The 27,183-nt window shown below is 34.9% G+C and overlaps 1 protein-coding gene across 42 annotated transcripts in view; it reads right to left on the minus strand.

Moving 5' to 3' along the window:
• LOC117421848 (neurexin-3) overlaps positions 1–27,183 on the minus strand; it is a 295,839-nt gene that overhangs the window by 89,033 nt on the left and 179,623 nt on the right. For 2 of the 42 annotated variants that reach the window (XM_058987792.1, XM_058987791.1), the window contains exon 1: positions 24,597–25,454. The exons of the other annotated variants lie outside the window; for them this stretch is intronic. In XM_058987792.1, coding sequence (XP_058843775.1) covers positions 24,597–24,855 — 259 coding nt within the window. In that variant the 5' untranslated portion in view covers positions 24,856–25,454. Of the gene's footprint in view, positions 1–24,596; positions 25,455–27,183 lie in introns of those variants that run through there. 42 annotated transcript variants of the gene reach the window in all.

Below are 27,183 nucleotides of genomic sequence, written 5' to 3' on the forward strand. Positions count from 1 at the left end.
TCTTTCAAAGTGCCAACCAGGCAATCCGCTACACATGAAAGAGAGATTTGGGTATTTGCCAAGTTTGCAGTGGAACAAAAAAAAAACTCTCATATTCCTGGTATACTCTTGACAGTTAATTTTTAGGATCTCATTCAATGCTCTCAAAACAAGTTGCAATTAAATAATAATGTCCACTAATTATTCAAGATATTGCTGCACAGTAATGTTCCAAATGTGTATTTAGTGGGACATCACAATGTTAACATTGTTATTATTTTACAGAATTGTGAAATCCTTGGTTCTACTGATTGGCATCACCCATTGGTTCTTTCCTTTGCTCTTTTCATTAATTTCAACTTGATAAGGCCATATCCAGACAAATCATTCTACCACACCTCTCATTTTCATTGTCGTTACTAAAGGTATACTTTTTACATTTTCACCTTTTATAGGCCTACAGTATGTCTTCCTCTATGGGGAAAATGCTACACAAAGTTATATATTGTTATCAGTGTTATGATATCGATGTGATGGTCCCAATGCATTTTACATGCTCATTATCATGTGGCTTATGAATCCACTTTTCCACACAGGAATTTGGACAGGATTTTCAAGCTTGAATAACACTGTCAACGCCAAAGGGATCCCTTTAAGATCTGGTTGGCAGGATTCCCCAATGCATTGCTACTTTCATCAGCTGAATTAATGGCATGATGAGTGAAAGTGATACCAAAGAGAATTACTTATTATTTCATAATTTAGAACTGTTCTTATAATAATTAAATGTTTGATTATTAATATGCATTGTAAAACAATATTGCCTTAAAGTGTTTTTATCATTATAACGTAGAAGGCAATGTAAAGTAGATGTTGCCCAATACAGCATATGAAATAAAAGTTATTGTGCTGTGTAATAAAATGTATAATTAAGAATGTGTAACTAAGTATGCACGTTGCATTCCTATAATAGCAAAGAGTATAAATATGCATATTCAAATTACAGTACATTAGTATGGAATGCAATAAACTGAAAAAGCATTGCACTTCATGACTGTTCAGTTTTTGCATTTACTTATTATTATGTTTCACAAAACCCTCAAACATCAAACAGGCTATTTACAGGCTCATTAGCCCAAATTAAAAGCACAAGCTGTTTGTTGATGTGAACTTGCAGGCTTGCAGTACATTTAGCTGGGGGGGGTAGTACAACAGCATTCCTTTAATGAAGCCTGTGTATCCAGAAAGTAAATGGAGTTGCCCAAATGGGTCCTGCAGCTGAATTATTCTGTGCTCTAGTCTCTTGCTGCTGTACTGCAGCAAAGTGACTTTCAGTAACATTGTAATAGCTGCCTGGTGGGTTTCCTGTCTCTTATGTAACTGTTTATTACCATCACAAATAATATGTGGTCAATTCCCATTATGTTAAATAGTGCATATATAATTACAACAATTGTGTAATAGCACCACACTTGACTGGGTTACTTTGATTTAGGAACACATTGTGTGTATTGTTTGTGCAAATGATCAATTTCCAAAGATACAACATACACAACATTTGACAATAATAATAATAATAATAATAATAATAATAATAATAATAATAATAATGCTACCGTAATATTCATGCAGTTCCATTTGTAATGATTCTGCAGTAAGCAAGATGCAGACCTTTTAAAAGTGTTATGTATTTCAGCTCCACCCATTTGAATGACAGTTTGCAATCTGGCAGTGAGCAAGCGCAGAAAGAGAATGTAATTCAACTCTTTGGTGTGTATCGTAAGAGATAAGCTCTGGACCTGGGAACCTTTTGCACTGTGTGAAGAAATTAAGTACTGATATAGTATAAGGCATGATGTGAACTGGAACCTGCTATGCCCTGTACACTCAAATAAAAGTATGAAAGCTGCTGCTGTAGTGCCTCCAGCTCATGCTATTCATCCACTATGTAGCTCCCTAGCTGGCTTGCTATGTTCTCTAGTGTAATGGACCCTCTGCTACTACCTGGACCAAGAAGAGATTTCATTACACGTTCAACTAACACAGCAGCCTATCCATACTCCCTAAATCATGCACGATCACTTCATTCCAAATCACACTTTCTAAGCAAGATAATTGTGCATTATCAGGGTCATATGAATAGGGTTTGAGAGACACAGAAACATCGTCCTGTCATCTATAGAAATCAGTCAGTTGTTGATCTCATTATCAATTAACATGCATGTACTGTGTCTTTGTGAATAAGAAAAAAGAAAAGACATACTGAAACTGGGAATGGCACCATGTGTTAATCTTCGGACAGGTCTAGTATTACTTACTTAAAACATACTAATTAAAAAGAGCATTCAGTGTGATTAGAACAGTATCAGCATTTAAAAAAGTGATAGCAAAGGAGGTCCATTTGGTTGCCCTAATAAGCCACTAAGATTTTAAAAAGAGACATTGATAATGTCATCATTTAAACTAAAATCATATTTGGAGTTCACTGTTTAAATTAAGAAGATGGATTTCAAAATGCATATGATGTGTTGTACTATAATGTTTGTCATTATGGCAATTTTCTTCCTCCATAAAGAGCTATAAATCCTCATTATTCTAGCCTCTCAGTCTGTCAGAAGCCAGAGGCAATCCTTAGTCCTTTTGTTGTCATGGCAACCCACTTGCTGTACTCAGTTTTCCAAAATATGACACAGTTGTCTAGAGGAATGCTATGAACTTTATGATCATATGAAAGTCAGTACTGACTCTTCTTAGTCTCACTGCCTGTTCATTTAAGTGGGTGGCATGAGAGATTTTTTTTTTAAACACAGTAAGTGACAACGGCATTTAAAAACAAATGTGTTTATCTAAATGCAAATGCCAGCAGTATCCGGTTAATCCTTACCAGTGCACAGACCTTTGCTAAGTGCTATATAGTGTACAATATCAAGGCAACCTCCTTACACAGCCTAAACAAAAACAGTGTTCAGTTACATCTCAATTCAACAAATACAGCATGAAAAGCATATTTTAAACGGAAAATGGGCAGCAAAGCTGACAAAACCCCTCAGCCCAGGTGGCAATGGTGCAAGGACATGTATTGTTAGGTGTTGGAAGGTGTTTTCCCCACTTGAATCTTCTTAGAGACGGAATCTATAATTAAAATAAACTGTCCTGGCATACACACTTTATTTCCATGTCACCTCAGTCGAAGATATCTGTGCCACACAATGACTTGCTGTCAAAAGTCTTATCTTTTTTCACCTGACATAAAATATTGACTTAATGTGCCGTCTTATCTTTAAATCAGCAATAATGTCTGAAATGTACGTGAGACATCAAAAAGCAGGAGCAAAAACAAACAAACAAAAGAAACAAAAGAAAAAAACCAACAACATAACATCTGCAACAGAACATGACGGCAAGACAAAAAGCATTCTCAGATGCGGGGTGTCATCTTCTCATTTTTGTACACAGTTCATTTTGTTTTACTTTGTGAAGGTGCTTTTTTGGTACTGTGCTTGCGTGACAACAGCAAGCATGCTATTCTATGTCGAGGAACTTAAACAAGAAAGGCAGATTTTATATTTAGGTTTGAACTAGGACTGTCATTCTCAGAGTCATTTTTGCACATAACTCCCATTGAAACAAGCAGATCAGTATTTCATTCATCCAATTGATATCTATTGAATGGCCCAAGGTGTTCAGTGATATTGGTCTGACTCCTGCATTTATGCTAAGTTACTATGAATCCTTTATGTTCAATTCTATTAGGTTGCTTGTATGACATAACAACGATGGAAACTACATAGCAGTGAAAGCAATGTTCTTTACCAGTGGATTTATCTTGACAAGTTACATTTAATGATAAAACCGTCCATGTAGTCATAGCAGTTAGCAGCTGATAAACAGAATGGAGATTATTTGGTTGTCCGGAGATGACTCCCATACACCCTCCAAGGCAGCACACAATGATTTATACCTTAAATATCCCCTGAATAAACTAACACAATCTTCTTGCTGCAATAACAAATGTCTTCCACATACAGAACTGCAGGTCACAGAGGAATGCAAGTAAATGCATTGTTCTGGGATTTTCACTGTGAAGCACAAATGCAATTGAATGTACTTTTATTGTCTTGGCTTTCATCCAAGCGTTTTTAATTCTTCTGGTTTCTTCCTCCTTATCACAGTTCATTATTTCTTAACTCTAGGATGGTACTGTGCACTAAGGTGTGACACACAATGACCGGCTGTTGTATATGGAATCCAAACAGCTCGCTTTTGCGGCATTGTTTCAATGCTGTTTGCAAATTTACAACAGCTTCTTCCTTGGTAAAATCATTACGATCTTTTTTAAAAAGATGCTCCATACTTTCCAAAAGAACATACACTATAATCAACTCTGTTGATGGTTCTAATGTAAATGTAAAATATTAACAAAGCAAACTCATATATGACAGAGGCATTGCAAAAAGCGGAGTGGTCTTTTTTCAGTGTTGATGAGAAGAGCAGCTATGAATATTAAAAATCTCTCTGGATCCCTATAATTAGCTGAACTCTTAAAGAATGCTGAATTATACAGAAGTGGGGACTGCCACTTGGAATCTGAGCAGGTGCATGCAGCAAGGAGTGCACAGTGCAGAGGCATGTTGTGTGAAAAGTGCTTGGGCTGTTATTGTATTAGTGCTCGTCACATTAAACAGAAAAAAACACAGGAAACTCAGCCTGGGAGCCCCTGATAGCAAAGCCTTGTTGTAATAACTCAACAGTTGAACAAAGGGCTATCTGAAGCAAGCGCTGCATATAAATGTGAGCACCTGTGTTTTTCTTCTTTGTATAGAAGGCAGTCGCTTTCACTCAAGTAACTCCCTTTGAAGATCTACTAAGTCAAACTGGTAAGAAGTTAAAAAATGTACTGCATGCTTTACAGAGCTGCAAGTAAAGCATTGTCTAAGATGGAAACAACATGTATCAGTATATCGAACAGGAAACCTGGAGTTGATTGCAAATCTTACCTTGACCCTTCATACTATAAATGTGAAATAATATAATTAGGACTTCTGTTTTTCATTTTTTTTTATTAATTTCAAGTTTTCAGTGCTTATTTTTAGATGTTTTCGGAGCTCTGCTTTTTATATACTGTATGAAATTATTGTGTTCGGTCACTTTCCAAAATGCTTGCATGTTTTTTTTTGTCACAATATGTATAGTAATTCGACAGTACTTGCACACTTAAATTGTACCTTCTTTCCTTTTCTGTCTTCCTCAATGAAATCCTTATGGTCACGGGCACATTCTTCTGGGGTTTTTGTGTGTCTAGGCATTTTTTACATTTCACCACAATTTACAATTTAGTTTTAAATCCTCCTTATCTAACATATCTAATTACAATATAGCTTTAAATCCTGCAAACAAGTCTCCATTTCTACTATAATTGTAATCTTGTTTTAAATCTGTAAGCGGAGTCTCCAATAGAAATTTGCAGGAATTTGCTGCCACTCAGTAGTTGGGGTTGGTTTAAAGTTGGAAAGGGATAAAGTCAATGTGAATTGAGTAACCATTTCCATGTTTTTCCGGTGTTTAGTGGATACACACCATTTTAATTGTTTTTGTATTGGGGGTGTTCTATCGGTTTTTATCAGTTAAAACTGAAAACCAGGAGCCCTAAATATAATGCACTGTAAAGGGTTTACAGTTTTTAGTGTTTACTTACTGGCTTTATAGCAAAAACAACAAGCACTTGTTTAAAACAAATATATTGGACTTTGGTACTTTAAAATGTATAATATCACAAAAACAATGGGCATGTTCCAATATTCTACTTGCATAATGCACAATGCATTTTCTTACATCAAATTTAACTCAATGACTCAATGTTCCAACATAAATTGTATGTTACATGTATGTAAAATACATATAGACATTTACTATTGTTCAGATATCAATCCATAACTTTAAACAGTTTACTGGAATAATTTACATAAACAGTCAGAAATCCAGATACTCATTGACAAAGCAATGGATATGACCATAAATTAAAGGTGTTAACAGGACAGAGGATAAAGCACAGTCTTGCCTCAGAAATCACAGATCGGCTTTTCTATGATATTGCTGACATTGGGGTCAATTTGAATGACCTAAATGGTGGCAAAAGTAAACATAGCCACTCCTTTAATATTAAAAACAGGAGCAACTGTTGAACTTTATTTACCTTTAAAGTACACAGAAGAGACAAATAGGTACTGTTTTCACAAAGGGCTCTTTTTAATGATTCAGACAATGACATGTTTAGATCCACCACTGTTCAGATCAATTGTATAGACTTTTACACAAAGATGGAATTAAATAAATGTGTCATGTGTCCTTCTACTTTGTTTGTTTGTTTGCACAGAAGCAAACAAGCTTCAGTGTAATGGCAATCGAAAGGAGACCTCAAATTCATCCTTGTAAAACTGGCACATTTGAAGACATGACACATTTATGATGTCAGATGGTTTGGGTGAAAAGTTTCATAAAGCCCAGCACAGTCCTTTATCAATAAGACAATCAATCACTTCCAAGACAAGGTCTTGCATGTTCCACCATTTAGATTTCCCGTTCTGTAAAATGAATGGAGATAAATGAACGTGCTGTTTTCTTGAAGCAGGCAGGAGGAGCTGTGTGAGGTTACCAAGCATGAAAGCTGTCACTGCACATTTCGGCTGTTTGGCGGTACTGATTTTACACCTGATTGGCTGTGTCCGCACCAGTTAACAGCAGTAACATGGCCTCTGCTGCAGCTGTGATGCAGGTCTTGTGCAATACGATAGACCTCGACCTGGCTTCACTTGACTTTAACTCAGGGCTTTAACATTGCTACATGCATACAGGTCATATTCCAATTGATCTAAATCCCAAGTCAAAAGTATCAGCAGACAATGTGGATTCGCAATAGACTTAACCAAAAAAAAAAAAAAAAACCCACAGTTTGTCACTAATTTATCATTTAGCTAACAGTATACCCCAGAAGAATTGCACACCGGAATCGGGCTGGTGCATTTGATATAAACTGAAATGCCAAGCACGTAGCCTATTTTTTTAAATAGAGCTTTCTTTTTTCCCCTTTCAGCTCTTCAGCCGATTCCACTTGAATGCAAATTCATGCAAACGCGACAAGGGAAGTGGCAGGAGGCTGGGAGAGTGTGGTTTGAGTGGAATCAGTTCAGAAAAAGATGTCACAGCAGGACGACTACAGCACAGCTATGGCAATGAATCGAGGGGCCTGGCTTGAGTATCTTACCATTATTTCAGCAGTCAGGTGACACAGTGTCATTAAGTTGAAGAGGACTGGGGTTCTCTCCAGCTAAATTCCTTTATAAAAAATGTTTTTTTTTTTACGGAATGAATTTACCTTTAAAGGAACACACTCTAAAAACATTTGTTATATAAATGAGCCATTATACCATGATGACTTAAATATCTTTTGAAGTGCATTAAATGAGAAAAATGTCAGCAATAGATATTTGTAATCGCCTAATCTAATCCAGCTAAGCCTAATAGATTAAATAATTCACTAAGCCTTTGAGTGACATGAATACACATTTTACTGTTGTAGCACAGAATATGTAGTAGTCGTTTTTTGAATTTTTTGACTGCAAAGAAAGAAACACATACTTTCCATCTTCTGGATCAGTTCTTGTCGCATGTATCATGTAACAATGTTATGTTTACATTTTCATCAGCTTGATGAATGGCATGACTATTCAAACTGTGTTTTAAAGCAATTTCCAACTGTTCAAATGTTCAAATATTCAAAACGTCATCAAATAAATGGTATAACTCAATAAATCTTCTGTGAAGGGATATATATATATATATATATATATATATATATATATATATAAACAACTATATTAAAAAGAACAATACCTAGTTCCACAATGATAATCCAAATTCATTCAGTCTCTGTGTTTATGACATCATCCATCATGCAGACCCCTATGGACCTATTTGGAGGAAGACGGAAGAGGAATAAATCACTTCTAAAGGTAATTTCTTATGTTCTGTTGTGTGGCCTGCATCTACTCACTTGCTATGCTCCACTTTGTTTAAATCATGCACATACAGCGGTGTTGGATAGTGAAGTGTATGCTTCCTCTTTTGTTGTGAAACTATCCCAGCACATTTAAACTTTCCCAATGCATCTATGCCTCGCTATCAATAAATAATGTTACCAGAAGACTGCTGCTACCTTGCCATTATGTACTGCTCAAGGTAAGCACCTTCAACATGAAACAAGGCACCTCAAAGCACTTCAAAAAGTACATTTTGTTTTGGCACATTTTCTATGACCTTGATCACTGTAAGCTGCAATTCTTTTTTTCTTTGGTAAGCGTTCAAACCACTTGGTGCTGTAAAATGAATGTGCTGTAAAGAATTATAAATGCACACTAATCTATACTGCTTAGATACAGTGTTTACAGTTACAAGAAAGATAATTATTTTGCAATTTTCTGCATGAGAACACAGACAATTGAAACAGCCGGTCAAAGCTCAGAGCTCTTATCTCAGCAATTTCATTAAAAAGTGATGGGGGAATGTGTTGGGGGGGAGGGGAGTTCTTATATAATATTTAAAGGAAAAAGTATATCATTAAAACTGCATCTTGATGTATAGGTTTAAGCATATATTTACATTATTTCAGATCATATTATAAATGGTAAATGCTCTTTACCAATCTACATTTGGCATGACTTAAATAGCTTTTAATTGGGCACAATTTCTTTTTTTTGGGGGGGGGGGGGGGATCTGATTGATTGCATGACCATTTGTTCACACCTTTTTGCCTTCGGTAGATATTACTCATCATCTAGGCTATGAGCGTGTTGCTATGGTTTTTATAGTAAACTAGTGGATTTTAAAATATTATGGATTTTCTTCTTGTTACTGCATCTTGTAAAGCGCTTTGTGATAGTGGTCCACTATGAAAGGCGCTATATAAAATAAAGATTGATTGATTGATTGATAGGTATGTTAGCCTATCACCTCAGAGCACAGATTGATTAGCGGTGAAGACGTTTTTATTTTTCTCCCAAACAAAAGAGCTTTAATAAACACTGGCGATTTTAGCCAAGGTTTTATTTTTTAATTATAATTTATTATTTTAGTGGTGGGCACCAATATCGATATTTTGATATGATATAGATATTGTTTGATATCGATAATAATTTCCATACATAATTTTTATTGCTAATACTGGACTTTGAACGCCGCTACCAAGGACAGTATAGCGAGAACATGATGGGAGACTACATTTGGGGGCTGATTCGTGAAAGTGATTTACAGTATAATCGTAAATCTCAAAAAACTACTCACTTCTAAATCTTTTGTAGTCATTTTTGTATTACTTTAGTATAAATACATGTTAATTTGGATTCATATGTTGTTTTTTTCTGACTTTATGTGAACGAAAAGACACAAATTCGCCCGTTTTCTCATTGGAAATAGGTAAATTTCAAAATATCACTGTCCTGGTCACAAAAGCAAAGTTTGTGGGGAATAATAGCCATTTTCTATACTTTTGAGGCATAAGCAATTAGGAAATAACACTTACTACCCAGAAACCAAAAAAAAAAAAAAATTGTTACACGGTGTTATCTTTGTGTGTTTTGGAAGACTTTGTTATCGATATTGGTATTGAAATACGTGCACAATATCAATATACAATTTTCATAAAGTTGCCCACCCCAATTTTTTTTTTTTTTTTATTAATACTTACCGGTATTTGAAAATATACATTAAAACAAAATTAGAGAGGTCAGCTTTAAAAAAAGTGCTTCACTGCACCATATGAAATAATTCTGTTTAATGATATTCATAGCGGATCTTGAATCATCAAAATGCTAAAAGACACAAAACTCAAAAATCTCAAAAAATACACACAAAAATAAAAGTTGTTTGAGATCAAATCATTGCAGTCCATTAGCTTCCAAAATGTGTATAACTTTAACATATTTTAAGCATGAATAGCATCCGATTAAAGAGAGAGAGAAAATCCTGCACAGAAGGTAAAACAATTATGAAATAAATAAATAAAACATTGCTATTTTGCATGTCTGACCCCCTGCAGCAAAGATAAAGCAATCAAAAACTACAATGACCCTCTTCAATTTCAAATAGTGAAATGTGATTTTTTTTAAAAAGATAAGCATTAATTGTGGCAATAAGTGCCATAAATGTGTTTTGAGTTCATACTGAGGGATCCGTCTGTTCCCGACATTGATTTTGCCACTTCAGAGTTTTCAATAGAAACTGATTAAATCCAAAAAGAAAACTACTTCTGACAACAAATGTTATTGGTATTTGACTGGAAGGTATTTAATAATATTATCACTCTATCGAGTTTTGGGTCCTTTTAGTGATAATGTTTTAATCTGATTGCTCCGAATATTAATTAAAATACATGTATTGAATTTCAGTGATGTAAACCCGTTTAATCAACCTGTTAGATATTATTGCCCAAGGGTTCTTAGCATACCAACTTGTTTTGTAGAGAACTGGCAAATTAAAACTTTAAAGTTATTTTGCTAAAGGCAAGAAATAATAACTTCACCAATTCCTCATTTAATCTCGACAAATATTGCATTTTCACCTGTTTATAATTAACTACCATCTAATGTATCCCTAAGCTTTCCATGTAAAGACATTGATAGTCAACTGAGTTTATGTTTAATATGGGGAGGAGTGGGGTGGGGTGGGGTGTTGTGGGGTGTTGTGGGGTGTTGTGGGGTGGGTGGGAGGGGTTGTCTTGCAAGTTCTGCTGTATGTTTCTGGTGTTTGATGTGAGAACCTTCCAAATAACCTTGTATTTCATCTCAGTATGGGTACTGCTTGGGCCCTTTGGAATGGAACCTGCATGTCACAAAAGGCTGCACGTGGATATATTGAATGGAAACAACCAGAGGCCATACTACAGCCATATGAGACAGTGCCTTAGACGTGGGCAAGGGTTTGTGTCTACTCAGTTGTGCAATTCCAGGTACATATTGTTGTCCCACTTTTATTTAATGGACAACTATTTAAGGTAAAAACCTTTTTGCCTGGTTGTTATGCTGGGAAAAGAAAGTTCCAGAGTGACCTAGATACAAATATATCTTCCTTACTGTACTGGTTTTAAGATGAAGTACATTACTTCCTACCGTTTACTTTAAAACCAATGGATTTTGTTTTTACAGTACTCTTTGGAAGAGTCAAACACAGTAAAACATTGAGCCATTTTGAGGTATTTCCTACAAAATAAAATATATTTTTTCCTCAAGGTTGTGTGATCATAATGTATGGTGCCTCTTGTTATCCAATCCACACTCATTTCTGTGGATTGGATAATGTGTGGTAATGTTGGCATCAGCATTGGTATATATGCTGGTTATAGCAGGTGCAAGGTAATCTGTTGTTTGAGACTTGAACTTAATGCAAACCTATAGTATATTTAAACTTTTACACGATTCAACAGAAAGCCATGAGTAAGCTTCAGATAATGTGCCTGCAATAGAAGAATTCAACCTAAATTTGACTAATCCATTTACTCTGGGTTTCAATGTGAGATCTATAGTTTTATTCTTCAATTTATATAGAAGTTCCAGAACTAGACATGAATATAAAACAGTGGCAACACACATTAGCCCTATAATACCACATTGTAAGAATCCACGGGGGGCGATTATGAACTCATTTTATTTAGAAAACTATCTTTGATAATAACATAACACAAGTAATTTGCACAGTTGCTCAATACTGAAATGGGCTGCAGAGGCAAAAACACCTTGAGCAGCCATTTTATTCTTGCTTTGCTAAAGATAAAACGTCAGAATGAAGAATGTATTTATTCACATATCCCTACAGCTAAGAAAGCCATTATCAACACACATACAATACCCGGAAAAAAACATATTTCATAGCGGAGTGCAAGAGGGATAATTGTTATCATGTTACATTTTCTACTGCTGCAGAGGCCCTGAAGCCATTGGAACAACATGTGGTCAGAACAGGATATGAAATTTGTAAACGTAAGTATATATTTTTTCAATATATAATCTCACTTTCAATCTCTCCATAAAATAGTGATTTACTCTAAAGCCGATTCAGACTGAAATGATTAATTGCATTTGCTCCAAACAAATATCTTCAATTTACTTTTCGACCTAGTATATCTTTATTTAGCGCAACATTTGAAGCATGAGAGTAATGTTTATTCAATAAATCTTGATTAATTGCTTGGTTAAAATGATAAATGGGAAAAATCGTGTGTGTGTGTTTTACTGTATACTACAGACTTACAAGCTCCTTGGAAAGATTATTATAACAAATTGTCCATTCAGCCTACAAGTACTGTATCAAGCTAATAGAACAACTGAAGGTTCATAAAGGGACCAACAAATTACAATATAATTGTAAGTACTAATGAAGGCAGTATTGTTTTAGCGTAATCCAAACAAGTTATACTGTTGTTTTTTGTTTAAGTATACCCAAATGCGTTACATTTTAAAACAATGGCTGCAAATTCCAATGCATTCTAATGCATCACTTGCTAGTCATGTGGTGTTCTAGCTCATTATGAATTGGTGGCCTTTTTAAAATTATATTCAGGACTAGAAAATCCTTACAAAATAACAAGGCATCCGTGATTCACATTTTACTCTATTTAACTCTATTTAAATTCATATGAATTTGCGGCCATTAGTGTTACCCACAAATGCATGTTGTTTTTTTCAAATCCCAAGCACAAAACCTGTTTTCCACTGCACATGGGAGGTTTCTTTTGAAGGCATAAACATATGAATGGTTTAAGGTACAGAAACAGATTATATATTTCCTGACATACAGAAGTAGTTTTATACATTCACTATGGCAACAGACTCGCTAATCCAAGTAAAATAACATGCAATAAATGTCAACTTTGTCTCATTTAAATAGCATCGCATAGATTAGCATCACCACACTAGGAATGCAATCCATGATTATATATTTTTTTGTTTATAGAATATAACCTCTATTTATTGTTCCCATAATAAAGTGGTCACCTTGTTTTACCAGTCAGTAACCTCAAAACAGAGTTTCTTTTTTTTTTTAAATACAAGAACCTTAAATAAGCAACAGTCCTTCATGGACAACCTGCTGACTGCAAATTACATGAGAATGGTAAAGTGGATCAAGTGACCTGCAGATGTTGAACTTCATTTATATTAATTATTCCAATTTATTTACCCCCCTTGTGCTTCTCTTTCAAACACACTCTATCACGTCAGTTGCAAAACAATGATCTACATTTGCACAAAAGGGCATGTTAATTATCACAATGTGTTTGGATATCAATAGGTCAAAGGTTTTTAATAGTTCTGTGGAAAACTTTTTAACAGAATGATATCTTATCATTCTGTTAAAATATATCTTATCATTCTGTTAAGAAAATGACTGCCATTAAAAATCACATGGTTTGTGGAAACTTAAGTGTGGATTATATTATATAGAAAAGGTACATCTACATGCTGTAATATGAATCAGACCAAAAAAATATTACTAAACCTTGTAGTGTGTTTTTAGAAAATGATGCCAAGTTCTGAAATTCAGACAAGAGGACTGGACACAACTAGTATTATCAATGAGATGTATTTCATTTGGTACTAGAGTTATGTGGATATGATGGGACTGCATACTCCGATATAAATAAATGGCAAATGCTGTCCTGGATTAGAATTCCCAAACAAGGATCCTGACTGCGTACTACTTTATGAAGACAAGGCTACAAAATACAGTTTCACACATCTCTAAAAAAAATACAGTGAGTGATTTTTTAAAATTGTGGTCATTCCCTTTCTTGTTTTCAGTGAGTCATTTGCACTGAAATTCTTGTAAATGGTTTAAGTAAAGATGTGGGTACATGTGCTGGTGGCTAAATTTGAGAAACACAACAGCAGCATGCTTTCAGACAACAGCGTGGGCTGGAGTCCTGTTCCTCTGCCAACTTTAGTTCCATTTGAAATATAAATGCTACAGTTTTCTTGTAGCTTATGTGTATTGTTCTATGTAGATTAAATACAGAAGCTACCACAGAAACTCATGTTTTGGGAATAGCGTGCTTACTGTTTATTTTTATTTTTGTTACATGTAAAAGTTGTACATTAATGATATCAGCAGGTGTACACTAGGATGTTCAGCATAGCTGACCACGAAGAACTGCAGATTGAGCATATATTATACAGTCACATTAGGTCTGCCAGCATGAAACCTCCACCAAATTATATAGTTAAGACTCAATCGACCAGGTGAACATTAGGCAGGCCTGCATAATGGGGTATCGCAAGGGCACTGGAAACTGGAATCTGGAATCACATCCAAAGGTTCATACAAAAGTGTACTGTACCACAGCAGAACGCCCTCTCAGCAAAGCAACAGTTTGTTAATTTTCAAAGCGGAATGTAACTAGCAGCATTATCTGCTCTGCATTGTACATGGAGTGGAGCTGCCGGAAAGATTGCCACTTGATTATAAAGTCGCACCGCATTCTTCAGATGGTAATCAAAGGTCTTTTCGGGGATTACAATTGCTTTGAGCTATTAAACAAGTGCTGCCAATGTGGGTTAGTTAAATAAATAAGTAAAATACATTAATACAGATTTATTCAGGAAAAGATGTATGAGGTATTCACAAGTACATCTGTGTATACTCTAACATTTGAATATCAATGAATCTAAGCTCCATATTTATGTAACGCATGAAAAAAGGCATCCCAACACCATCATGGAAAAATATATTTCCCAGAGTGATTTTGAAGCGTTTGCCAAATTCTGTCTCCTTATGATCCTTCTGTGATGCAAGTAAAAATTTAGATACAATTGTCCTTAGATAAAATTGGTGGCCTTAAATATTGTGGCCCATCATTCAGTGCCTCAACTTGTAAAGTTAACTTAATCTGCTGTGGATGTGTTGTCAAAGCAGCCCTGGAAAGCGGCTTTGTGTATGTACAATAAATGTTTTGGGTTGGTAAGGAGATGAATGTAGATTTTAGATAACTCGGTTACTGTAATGTGGAAAGTTGTTTCTCAATAACTCAGTGTGCTCTGAAGCAACACTCCATTAATTTTCAAGTTTGCAACAGCAGCATGCAGTTCACTCAGTATGGAGCAGATCTGATATAATCAACACCTTATTTGAAAAAGTTGCACAGCAATACGGGGTCTTTTGCGTCAAGCTGTTTCATAAGTTCTGGTGAAGTGACTTTGCAGCGGAATTGTGGAAATAAATAATCTTAAATGATATACTGTAAGAAAGATTTAAAAGTTGAATGAATAGTCAATGAAATAAAAAGGCCTTGAGTAATGTCTTCTTATAAAGAGCCCAACACTTGCATCTTTATTTTAAACAGGCTCTAAAGAGCGGAGGAACATAACCTGTAATGACATGTTTTTAATATTATAAAGAGAAGCCGTGCACATTCTATGTTATCTCCATAGAAACAGTGTAAATCAAAATTAATGAAGCAAGTTGAAATTATTTTGAGAAACCCTGCATTACATAAGATAATGTCGTCTTCAAATGTTTTTCCAGCCACATTGTATGTTTTATATGGTTGTAATGCCATCTGTGGGAGCAGTAACCATGCAAAAATAAATAAATAAATGAATACATAATTCTGTTATATAGTGGATCTCAGTATGGCTGGCGCTTTAGAGTGGTGCTAATTAGAAACAAAACTTAAACAAGTCATTATCTTTTGAAAAAACAGGCCCTTGTAAAGATCTTAACACCAGCTTTTGAACCCCCGTAAACAATTATTTGAAACTGATCCTTCTGGTTGTGAAATTGGCTGTTGGTAACCTAACCCTTCCTAGATAATGTACTTCTCATATTAATTTGACTATTTTGTAGCATCGACTATTCATATAATTTATTCAAATCCTGCTCTGGTAACTACAGTATTAGTCATGAAAGGAGGGTTTTGCAAAATGACACACACTATGTGGGAAGCATCTGAACATGATATCTTTTTAATTTTTTTTTTTTTTACTGAATGCCTTTGTTCCTGAGGCATTTTGTATGCTGTCATTGCCACAAGAATCCCACAATGGCAATCACATAATTTTACATAATGTTAAAAGCAGGCCATAAACAGCAAAAAAGAAAAAAATGGAAAAAAGAAAGAACTGACGTTTAGCATGTGTAAACTAAATAAACGCCGAAATAATATTTATTGTGCAGTACTTATTGTCATCATCATACATCCTGACCCAACAATTTATTGCATTGGTCATTCTAGTATACCACATTAGTGAAGCCAAGGATAAAAATGACACCCTATGATAAACTAATGTACTAATATTTGTACGACATAGCTGGCAATGATGGTGTAACTGCAAATAAAACAGTACTGTATCTAAACCCTGTACTTCTTCCCATTAACAAGCAAGAAACAAAACACAAAGCTGAAAAATGTCTATAATACCCCCACCCCATATGCATAATTAAGAGTGTTTCATAAAACAAAAGAATGGTGCTTAAGTACCACTGAAACTGCTCATGAAATACGATAGTCCAAACAAAGATCCTTGCCATGTAGGACAGTGTATGATTCATGTCTAATTTCTTCTGTTTAAGGAGCAATATGTACAGTAATGTAACTAGTCATGTGGGTGATTATTTTCTGAAGCAAAAGGACTATGTGCCTGTTTTTCTTTTCTTCATAATGAAGCGTACAAAATGAAACCTATAAAAACACGAGAATCATATACTCCTTTCACACAGACAACTTATGATGGCTCAGAACCGCAGCATTTTGGTCTGTGTGAATTGCCTATACCGTCATAGAGCCATCATATTTGATGGCATCCCTGAACCTCCTCATGATGCTGTAATTTATTGGCATATCGCCATTGCCATGCAAACGATCTGTTGACTGACGGGTTTGAAAGTTGTACTCATATGATCCCTTTGGCTGTGTAATTTCGTGTTGTGTGAATGGGTATTTTAAAGAATTGTTGAAATGTCTTTGATACCACTTTCACATACAAATGCCGCTATTGAGCCGTCTCAGAGATGTTTAAGAAATTATTTAAAATACCCATTCACACAGCACAAAATTGTGCAATCTATGCCGGTATAATACCATCATAACCCGATAGGTTAAGAATACAGCATTATATTATTTTATTTCAACAACTCCGTTTAGTACTGTTTAGTATTCTATAAAAAAAAATTGAACAACTTTCAACATAAAAAAGTAATTTGGAAAAGCACACTTTTATGCACAGAACTAGCTAAGGCCCATCAGCACTGTAGGTAATGTCATTGTAATGCCACACAATTACGCCATATATTTGTAAAACTGCAGAATTCCAGAATATTACAAATACAATACAGTAGTTGGCTAATGTTTTGGAATTTAAAAATATGAAAAAGAAAAAAAGGTCACCATCTTCTACAAGCAAGCAAATAAAAACGTCTTGATGTATTGCATAAACAGCTTTGGAAGTTCAATATTTAAAGTTTAACATCTGAAGGAGCACATAATACTTTTCGTTTAGCTGGCATACATCAATGTTAAATTATGCATAAAATGCTCTGAAGCTCAAATATTGAACAAATGGTAATGAAGTGTGTAAATATTATGTGGAAGAGTCTGAAGACAACCAAAGGACAGTGCACTAGATTTCTAAAAGCTAGAGGTACTTTAAAAAATCATGGCTTTCAGTAGCACTACTCTTCTTATAAATAAAACCTGCTGATTTAACATTAATACCAGCGCCTGGATATTTTCACTTCTTACAGTACCTATCACAGCAAGAAATATTGTTTCAGTGAAGAATCTGCCGTATGCAGGTGTCTATTTCATAGACACAGCAAAAATCATAATTGTGTTCAATATGTTTCGCTTAGATGCTGCTTTAAAAATAGAATAGTATGCATACTATCCAAAAATAATTCGCATGCTGTAGGTGTGCCAGTTCAACTATCTCTCCATCTAATTAGAAGTCTACAGACGTATCATAAACAATTGACATGTAGTCACAAAACTTCACATGATAGAAAGTCTTCATTTGTGAGATTGATGCAGTAGATGACGTCAATTCTATTTCCCACCAGTGGGAATCTGGAAAATGTTCAACAGTGTCTGCCTGTAGCACTCTAACTCATCTCAACTACTGCACTGTGTATTTCTACTTGACTTTTCAGTTTTGGCAATAATTATGGAAGACTGACTGAGACGCTGCTTGTAGTTATATATTGTCCTTCTGGAATAAATGTGTCTCATATATCTGGGGGTATATGGAGGCTGTCTGGAAATATCTTACAGCGCTTGTTTTGAAGTCATCCATAGTGACTGTAAAGATCTCATAAAAAAATAGGGTTGGTGTTACAAGCACATTGGAGGCAGTAAGTAAGAAAAATAAACTAAATTTTGAGAGAACTCAACTATGTAAACATGACAAGCAAATGTCCTCCTCTTTAAAAAGAAACAACAATGTATAGGAAGCTAACTGTAAATAGCCTGTAACAGGTTTTTTTTATTTTGTAATTGTACCGGTATTTATTTATTTATTCCTTTTTTTACTTTGCAAAAGCACTTCCTGTCATATAATGCCAAACTGCAAACTCACAGGATTCTGAGATCCCTTAACTTTGTTAATGTATTCTCATTTTGTTGCAGGGCTGGATCATTTAAACACTCTACCCAGTGATTCATGTTGTTGCAGCTATCTGTCCTGGGGATATAGGCTTAAACTTTTCTTTGATCCGCATTTAATTCATCAAGGTGCTCAGGGGTGTAACTGGCTTCCGTAAAAAGTAATTATTCTGGATGTAACAGAGGATGGATTGTAGCTCTAGTAAGGGCAGAACTGTAGGACCTCCCCTGAGAGTGGCTGGTGCTAGTGTGAATTGGTTTCAAACAAGCAGGTCTGTTGTTATTAGATTAATCTGCATGATTAGGCAGTATTAACTTTCAACTTCACAATGGGGACAGTGTGACTTCACAACTAATATGATTACAAAATTCTTACAAGGCTACCTACTTGCTGTATACTGTAAAACATATTGAAGACAGGATAGCTAAGGTTGTACTAATTTTGTCAAACATATTGACTGGATAATGTTCTCCAAAAGCAAATTTATGTGCTTTTTTTGACAAAAAATATCTAAGCACTGATTGATTCCTACATTTTAGACATTGAAAGATAACCATGTGCCTTCCATCCAACAGATGCTGTGCTGTCATTTTATCTTCACCTGTGCTAAGTATAATATTTGACCTCGAAGTAGAATCTAATTTAAACCTGTCAATACCAATGTCCCCTACTCTCTGCGTAATATCAGTCATTGCTAAAGGGATTGTGAATGTGAAAAATAAGACACTCAACATGACGAAATTCATAACGTGAAATTAAACTCAAGAGACCCGAAGCTACAAAATCTAAGTGTAATATAATACACTTGTAGTGAAATGTATGACAACTCCACTGAGCTAGTAAGAAATACTGAAATGCGTCAACCCCCTCCAAAAAGAAAAAAAGAGTAACGAGAAAATGGTGGTAACATTAATTTTTCCTGACATTCAACAAAATACCAATTGCACTGGATTAATGTGAACTGGGGATTTAAATCATGCTTATAATTAAAAAGTAATTATTGTAATAATGATAATTATGTATTTATTATATATTTCTCAAGATAAGCAATTGCTCTGCTTGTTTAGTTTCTATATGGATTGAAAGGGATCAGATCTAGAACATGCCTGGTATCTATAAATAACAGCATGGTTTTGTGGAAGTTCAACAATAATTGGAAACTTGAAATAAGAAAAAGGTACAGGTGGATTTGTCAAATAACAAAAACACATCCTAAACAGACCTTTTGGAAAATAAAGAAAATTAGGATCAAAATACAGTAGGTAAGTTCTCATATATCTTCAAAGAAGCTTGGCAGAGGATACCGTATTCTGCAAGGTGCATGAAAGGGAGAAGCCAGCACTTGAGATAAAACACTGTTGTGAACACACAGAAAACTATACTGCTGCAGTTCAAGCAATCTAAAATAACATCAACCACAGGACAAGCTGGTATAACTTGGCATTTCTTCAAATGAGAAATTCCATTGGAGATATTCGCTGTTAAAAATTGCTTATTAATTTCCAAATAGTTTGTGTAAAACCAGGCTACCCTACAGCATTTCACATTTAGAAGCAATGCATATTAAATAAGGTTGAATGATGATTTGCAAGTTCCACTTCGATTGTAGCAACCCCAACAAAAAATATTTATATCTTTCAGAATTAGTGAAAAGATTAAAGAAAATAAATAACCTTCACTGGTAAGGTATTTGGCAGGACATGCCCTGAATACTACCCAACATTACTATCCCCACTCTCCAGACTCTGGAATTAGTTGAGATTAGGCCTGACGCTGTCACTTTGCCGTGGTAGACCTGGCTGTGTAATCTTTTTGCTTCCCAACGATGGGTCAAACTCATTTGAGATGGTGTCAGTTTTGCTGGGGAATGAGTGGTGATCTAATTTATTGTAGAAGAATTAATTTCTTCACCCAGTATCAGCAATTATCTGTCTGTACCTACTTGAAAGGAATTTTTCAGTACCATAGTTTTCAGAAAATAATGTGCAACCTTTTACAAAAGTCTCACTCACTGCTGTGCATTCTATACAGATTGCACATGATATACGAGGTGCGTAGTGTTCTATACTATGTTCTTTTTAATGGGGTAGTATTATACAAGGAACGTTACCCAAGACAGCTCAGCTCAGTCATGCACACTATACACAGAAGGGGGTTGTCTGTTATTGTAAATCTGTATATACATGTTCAGAGCGATCCAACAATGTGTTAAAAATGATAAGCTTTACAAGCTTTCATAGAAACAAACAAACAAGAAAACATATACAAATAGGTGCTGTTGGGCCCTACAGTAGTTTGAATACCAATATAGCTCTGTAGTTTATTCTCTATGCATTTCATTCTTTATTACTGAATGGAAATGTATGGATCTTTCTGTTCATTCACCAGTATTGGCTCACTACACTTGTTATTGTTGCAAAGCTAATTATTTGGTTTATAAAGTTAAGAAGACATATCTTTTTAAAAACCATTCTCAAGCAGCATTGATTAAACTTAAAAACGCATGCTTGTTTTAGATCTATCCATAACAACATGTAAAACTTAAAATTCAAATATTTATCTATCAGACTACCTGAACTAAACATTGTTTAAACCAAGATCTTGCACTGAAATTTTGAAATACTTTCTTTTAGCCTCAAGAAAAATGAAATGGGGTGGGGAAAAAAAGGAAGGACATCTAGAATTTTTTTTTTCTTTTCTACACTATTTGCAGAGAACCAGAAATGACCTGTGCTGTTTTCTACCAATGCTATCATATACTTTTCATGGCTTTGTTCACCAGAGCATAGAATCTTTTTATCTCAGCACTGACAATACCTAAACCAGCTTATTAACAGGGAGCCAAAGCGTTTGAAACATGAGGCCATTCCCTAGGCTTTAAATCACAGCGGGTTTAAAGCTTCTTTTTATGGAAAACATTAAACCAACCTTACTGCCAAAACACTTTGATGTTGGCGATACAGCAGACATTTTGGTGGAAAAGAATAGGAAAAAAACATGTAAATCAGTTCAACAGTTATATGCCTACAGTCTCAGAACAATATAAACAGATGGTTAATTACTTTGCAATTATCGGTACCGGTATTTTAAAATAACTAACGGCCACTATTTTAACATCATATTATGGAAATACTACTCCTATTCATAGCCTTGTGTCTCCATGTCAGGTTCAGGATTTAAAACTAAGTGTGGAAAGCGTTGTTTTTCAATACGTTGAAGTAATTGAATTGTAATACCTAAATAGTTACAAATGCAACTTTTCTATAATGCACAGTTCATGACCATGTACTGCCACGTCAAATTAGGTCTAAAACAAATCCATATGTGAGCATTAACCAAATATCAACATACAGTATTGTAAAGCATAGTTACAATGATTAAACACATCCAACAAATTACAAGACATAGACTAAGAAAAAGGAGGAGCGAGTTAAATGATTACGATCCATATGTATGTGCAGCTAAAGATGTTCTTCACAAATCTTAAAATGGCAAAACATAAAGGCGGAATACATATGTGCACTGCATGAGAATATCCAAATAAGGCTCATTAAGGTTGCCTACATCCTTTTACACTATATCAGTCATTTCTTTTCAGATTTAGTAACACAGAGCTATTCTCACAGAATAAATGAATGCAGATTTGCTAGGGAATGATTCAATCTATACTAGTCTTTAAAGTTATAGACTATCAACATAATTCCTTCAGTTTTAATCTCTTTGCATACATTACCATTGACTACAATACCAATATTAACTACTTGGTATTTCCTGTAAAAGAGCTAATTCTGGTTGCAAAAATATCTGTCTCTCATCTCAGCTTCATTTTTTTTTGTCAGCACCATGAACACACAATTACTTAATGGCAGGGTGTTACTTAATTTCATGTTTTTTGTTTTTTTTTTGTAGACTTGATAAAGCCTTCAGAACAACTAAGCTCTGAAGTACTCATAAAATAATTTGATTGAATGAAGACAGCTGTTGAAGACCTAATGGTAGGCTCATGAAAAAGGATTGGAATTACTAAATCTATAATGATGAAGTGCCTAAGATGAATTGAACATCCTCACTAATGGCGAAAGTACACAAGTGCAGTAAAATTTCACAAGTGCAATAAAATAATGGAGTGTGTGCTTGTTAACCTATTCCCTCACACCATTCAGTTATCTTCAATGATAAACTTATACTTTCATTTAATTAACTTTTACTTTGAGTAGAAATTCATGTTTCAGTTGAGTTAGAGTGATTGAATACTGGGTTTTTGAAAGCTGGGTGGTATGAAAGTCAGTTTGCCACAAGAACTACAGTAATCTTCTGCAATCTGTCTCCTCTACAAATTTCCGATTTTAATCTCACATTTTAGCCACATGTATTCCTGTTATTTTGTTTTAGATAATATTTGGAGTATTATCAGCGTTAAATACACACAGCAACAGTACACTAGCCAAATAGCTACAGCCATCATTATTGTGTGCATAACAACCGCATAAAAGCATCCACATGTTTTTAAAGCTAAATACAAAACAAGATCACAGTGGTATCCATATAGCACATGCAATTTAAACAAAATGACATATTTATCCATCAAAAAGGGTTGTATGCAATTCAACAAATAAGTTCATTTCAGTTAAACATTTTAAAGAATGGCAATTATATATTTTACAATTTCTAGATGCTAGATAAAAATGGAATGATGTGTTGCTTTATTCATTATAGCTTGAATGATCTTACAATTATTTAATTAAAATGTATCTAAATAGCATGGGGTTTGATGTTCTCAATTTGTTCTCTTTTTTATTCATTGGTTTCTTTTTTTTTGTGGTTAGATTCTAAACATTAGGATATGTTCTAAATTCTTCCCAGCACCTGCAGGGTTAACAACACAAATATCCTTCTTAATACATAAAAGCATTTCAAATTTAGAAATTAATCATAAATTCTCCAAGGTAATAAATATTTATTTAAAAAAAATAAGTAAGCTCTTATTCTAATGAGCGATATACAAATGCATCAAAGCGTGGCAAAGCATGCTTTAGTTGCAGAATGCTACAAACAAATGTATTGGTATGGCAGAAATAGCCTCAATTTTATCCAAGTTCTTGGCAGCCTGTTGTGGCAGAATTTTAGTAAGAAGAGATTAGAGGTTACTGGTAATGCAAAGAAAAGAGGTTTAATAGTCTGTATAATTCCATTAAAATGTAAACAAGAATAAAAAATCTTATAATACATTCAATGTTTTCGGTAAAAAGGTAATAAAGGGAAAATATAGTATAACCAAGGATTAAAAAGCCTTAGTTCAACAAACTAAAAAGCCTTACACAGTTTTTTCCAAGACATGGGCAGTTATATACTGTATGAGCTGATTTTTATAAGTGTCTCCTCTCGGATTTCTTGTACTGTAATTATAATAAGGCTTCCCAAGACCTTCTTAATCTTACTGATTTAACCCTTGTATAACTAGAACATATGCATGAAAATTAATAATAAAAAAAATCACAAGCCCTTCAAACACCTTGGAAAATATCTTTGCTTCAAAATGTTTATAGTCATTCTATACTGCTGTAGCACTGATAGAATTAAATGTAAACCTGCTATACCTAATAATTGGTCTCGGGTGGAACCAAAGGCAATGCTATTTATCTCCAGTAATTGAACTACTAGTAATGATACTGTTAAAGATAAGAATATTGCATTCTCACAATATCCATGTCTGAATCAACTCCCATCGCACTAGTGTGGAACAACACAAACAGCTTTCATATTCTAAAAGACGTACTAACCCCAGTCAGTTAATGCACCTCATGGCCTTGAAGAAGTCACTTTACAATTAGCTGTTATTAGTGCTAGTGCTTTGCTCAATGTCTGACCCAACATGTCCTGCTGAAATGTTATGCCAGTACGCTCTAAAATATCACAGTGAGTGTCAGAAAGACGCGGATAAACAAGATGGATAATTAATAATAAAAAAAGGAAACCCACCGTGGCCACCTCGGAGGGAGGCAGGGGAGCGATAAATAGCGATTGGCACCGAGTGATGCCTGCTGCCATGAAAGTGATGTTCATGATGCGAATATGAAGAGGAGGAAGAAGCAGAAGTAGAGGAAGCTGAGTCCGTAGAACTCCACGCTGAGCAGACAATACATCCCAAAGTCAGTGACCAGATCCAAGATGTCCAACTACAGTAGAACGGGTGGCTTTTATTCCAAAAGCCAGTTGGCACGATGCTGCTCAGGTGCATGATCGGACCCCAGTAAACCTACAGGCACTCAGCTCAGTAATTTCCAACTGAGAGACAAGGTTCATGATGGTGAAAAACCCATAGTAGCTCGTCCACCCCTTTGTAACCAGAACCTGACCAGTGTCGTCCGGGTTATTATCTCCACAACCAAGATTTTGTTTTCTCTTAAGCAAATAATGAGGCTGGCTCTTTGATGTGGCACCCCAGAGTGTAACTATTACAGCTGCACATGCCAAAACCACAGGCTCGTTATCACTCACAAGCCCTGATGAGACGAGAGTTACTCAGCTGTAAGAGGATTGTGACCTAAAATGTTGTTTATGCTCCTGCCGAGACCAATGTGCTTTCCCCAACAACATAAAAAAAATAAATAAAAGCCCAGAGAGGTCCCCACACTTTGGTTGTTGCTCTCCCCAAGTGTTGCAATGCAGAGTAAAGGATTCTGCCTTTTTCTTTCCTGAGATCTAAGCAGCGATCAGCCTGGCTCATTAACCCTGCAAACTCTGGATTGTCACTGTCTCTGTAATGCTCCACAAGAACCACAAGGCACCAAAAGCTCAGGCACGCAGAGAGGCTGGAACTCTGAATCCCAGGTGAAACTAAGTAAAGGGGATGGGAAGCTACAAAAATCACAAATGGGCCAGTCTATGCAAATGTGCATAGTCTGAAGAGCAAATCAGTAAGGCTGAAATGCACTGCAGAGGGACAGGCTGCTTTTATTCAAAGGGAGGGGCCAAAGGCAGGACTGAAAGCTCTGACTCTCTTTCCAGGCAGTCAGTTCATGCTTTGACAATAACATTTTTATACCTATAATATCCTGGCAGCGGCAAAATAGAACTGACAAGGGAATATTTTAATAGAAAATCTTTTCATCCTTCCTGCTTTGTGAGCTACTGTTTCTTCAAAATCCAATTAGAAAAAAAAAGCGTGCTGTATACATTTTGGAATTTAAAACCATTTGAAATCTTAAAATAGAAATCCTTAACTCTGAAATGTTTAAAGTACATAAATTAACAAACAGAAAAAAGACAGGCACACAGGAAGGATAATGAAAAAATAGCAATATATATATATATATATATATATATATATATATATATATATATATATATATATATATATATATATAAAGAAATGCCTGTGAAATACATATAACTCTAAATATACTTGTGATATCATAACATATTAAATGTGTTAATGCACAAAGTACACAAACATATATGATAAATTATAGGCAAATGGGTTTCAGATGAAAGATACAGATTACTATTTCTACATGTTATTTCTTCAGTGTTATTTCTTAAGCAAATAGATCCCAATATTTTTTTAAAACCATTTACAAAATGGCCTGCAGGTTCCCGCAAGGTATTCTCTGTGAAATATCAATATCAGTATATAAGCCTCCATTGTCACTGAATGATTACAAGTGAAGCGGAACACTGGTGGAAGTACAGTATGTCTGTTTAGATTCCCAACTCTGTACTTTTGAAGTCTTTTTGTTGATGTTAATTAAAACCGCAGACTCAGGGTTACCGACAGCGAGAATATTATCATCATGGAATGAGACTTTATGTATCCAATACATTCTGTCTAAGGGCTAAGCTTTTCCATTTATAACCACAGTTTGCCCATAATTTAAAAATGAAAGCAAACCAAATTGTAGAAAGTGTCTTTATTTTAAGCACCTGTTTACTTGGAACACTTCATTCAGGCTTCATTATTTTACTTGTAAATTAATGAAACCTGGAGACCAATTTCTGTAAATCCCAAGGGTGGCTATTACAGAGCACTATTATCAACAGTTTAGTTTAAAAGCTGTCACTGGCATGGTCCAATGGATTACGTTTTACACCAGTCCTTTTTGTTCCACTGCTTTATTAGTTAATGAAATAAATCAAGATAAACCACACATTTTTTTCATTGTCAAGCCTACATTGTGATTATATTTCATGCATATATACCTTTAAAAAAAAAATACATGATTAATTTTGCTGTTGTTCAGGGTATTTATAAATATTTAAAAATGACTATGCAAGACAATATCACCCTTATATTTTCCCAAGTAATTAAAATAGGTGCAAGGAACAAAGCTAGTTAACAAACTCGTGATTGAATGGTTAATAACAAGTGCAAGGCAGATTTACTGAGACTGAACATGGAGTAAGAGTCTAACAAGTGAGGTGGATATTATATTTCCCCTTTAGACCAGTGTGGCTTTTGGGCCCTGCTTCTCTAAATCAAACAGTACACACGCACAACGCTTCAAAGCAGCTCATGTCTTGATCTCAGGCACTAAGTGGCCTAACGATATCTGTCCATCTATCACTG

The sequence above is a fragment of the Acipenser ruthenus genome, chromosome 15 (assembly GCF_902713425.1).
Source record: "Acipenser ruthenus chromosome 15, fAciRut3.2 maternal haplotype, whole genome shotgun sequence".
Taxonomy (NCBI): domain Eukaryota; kingdom Metazoa; phylum Chordata; class Actinopteri; order Acipenseriformes; family Acipenseridae; genus Acipenser; species Acipenser ruthenus.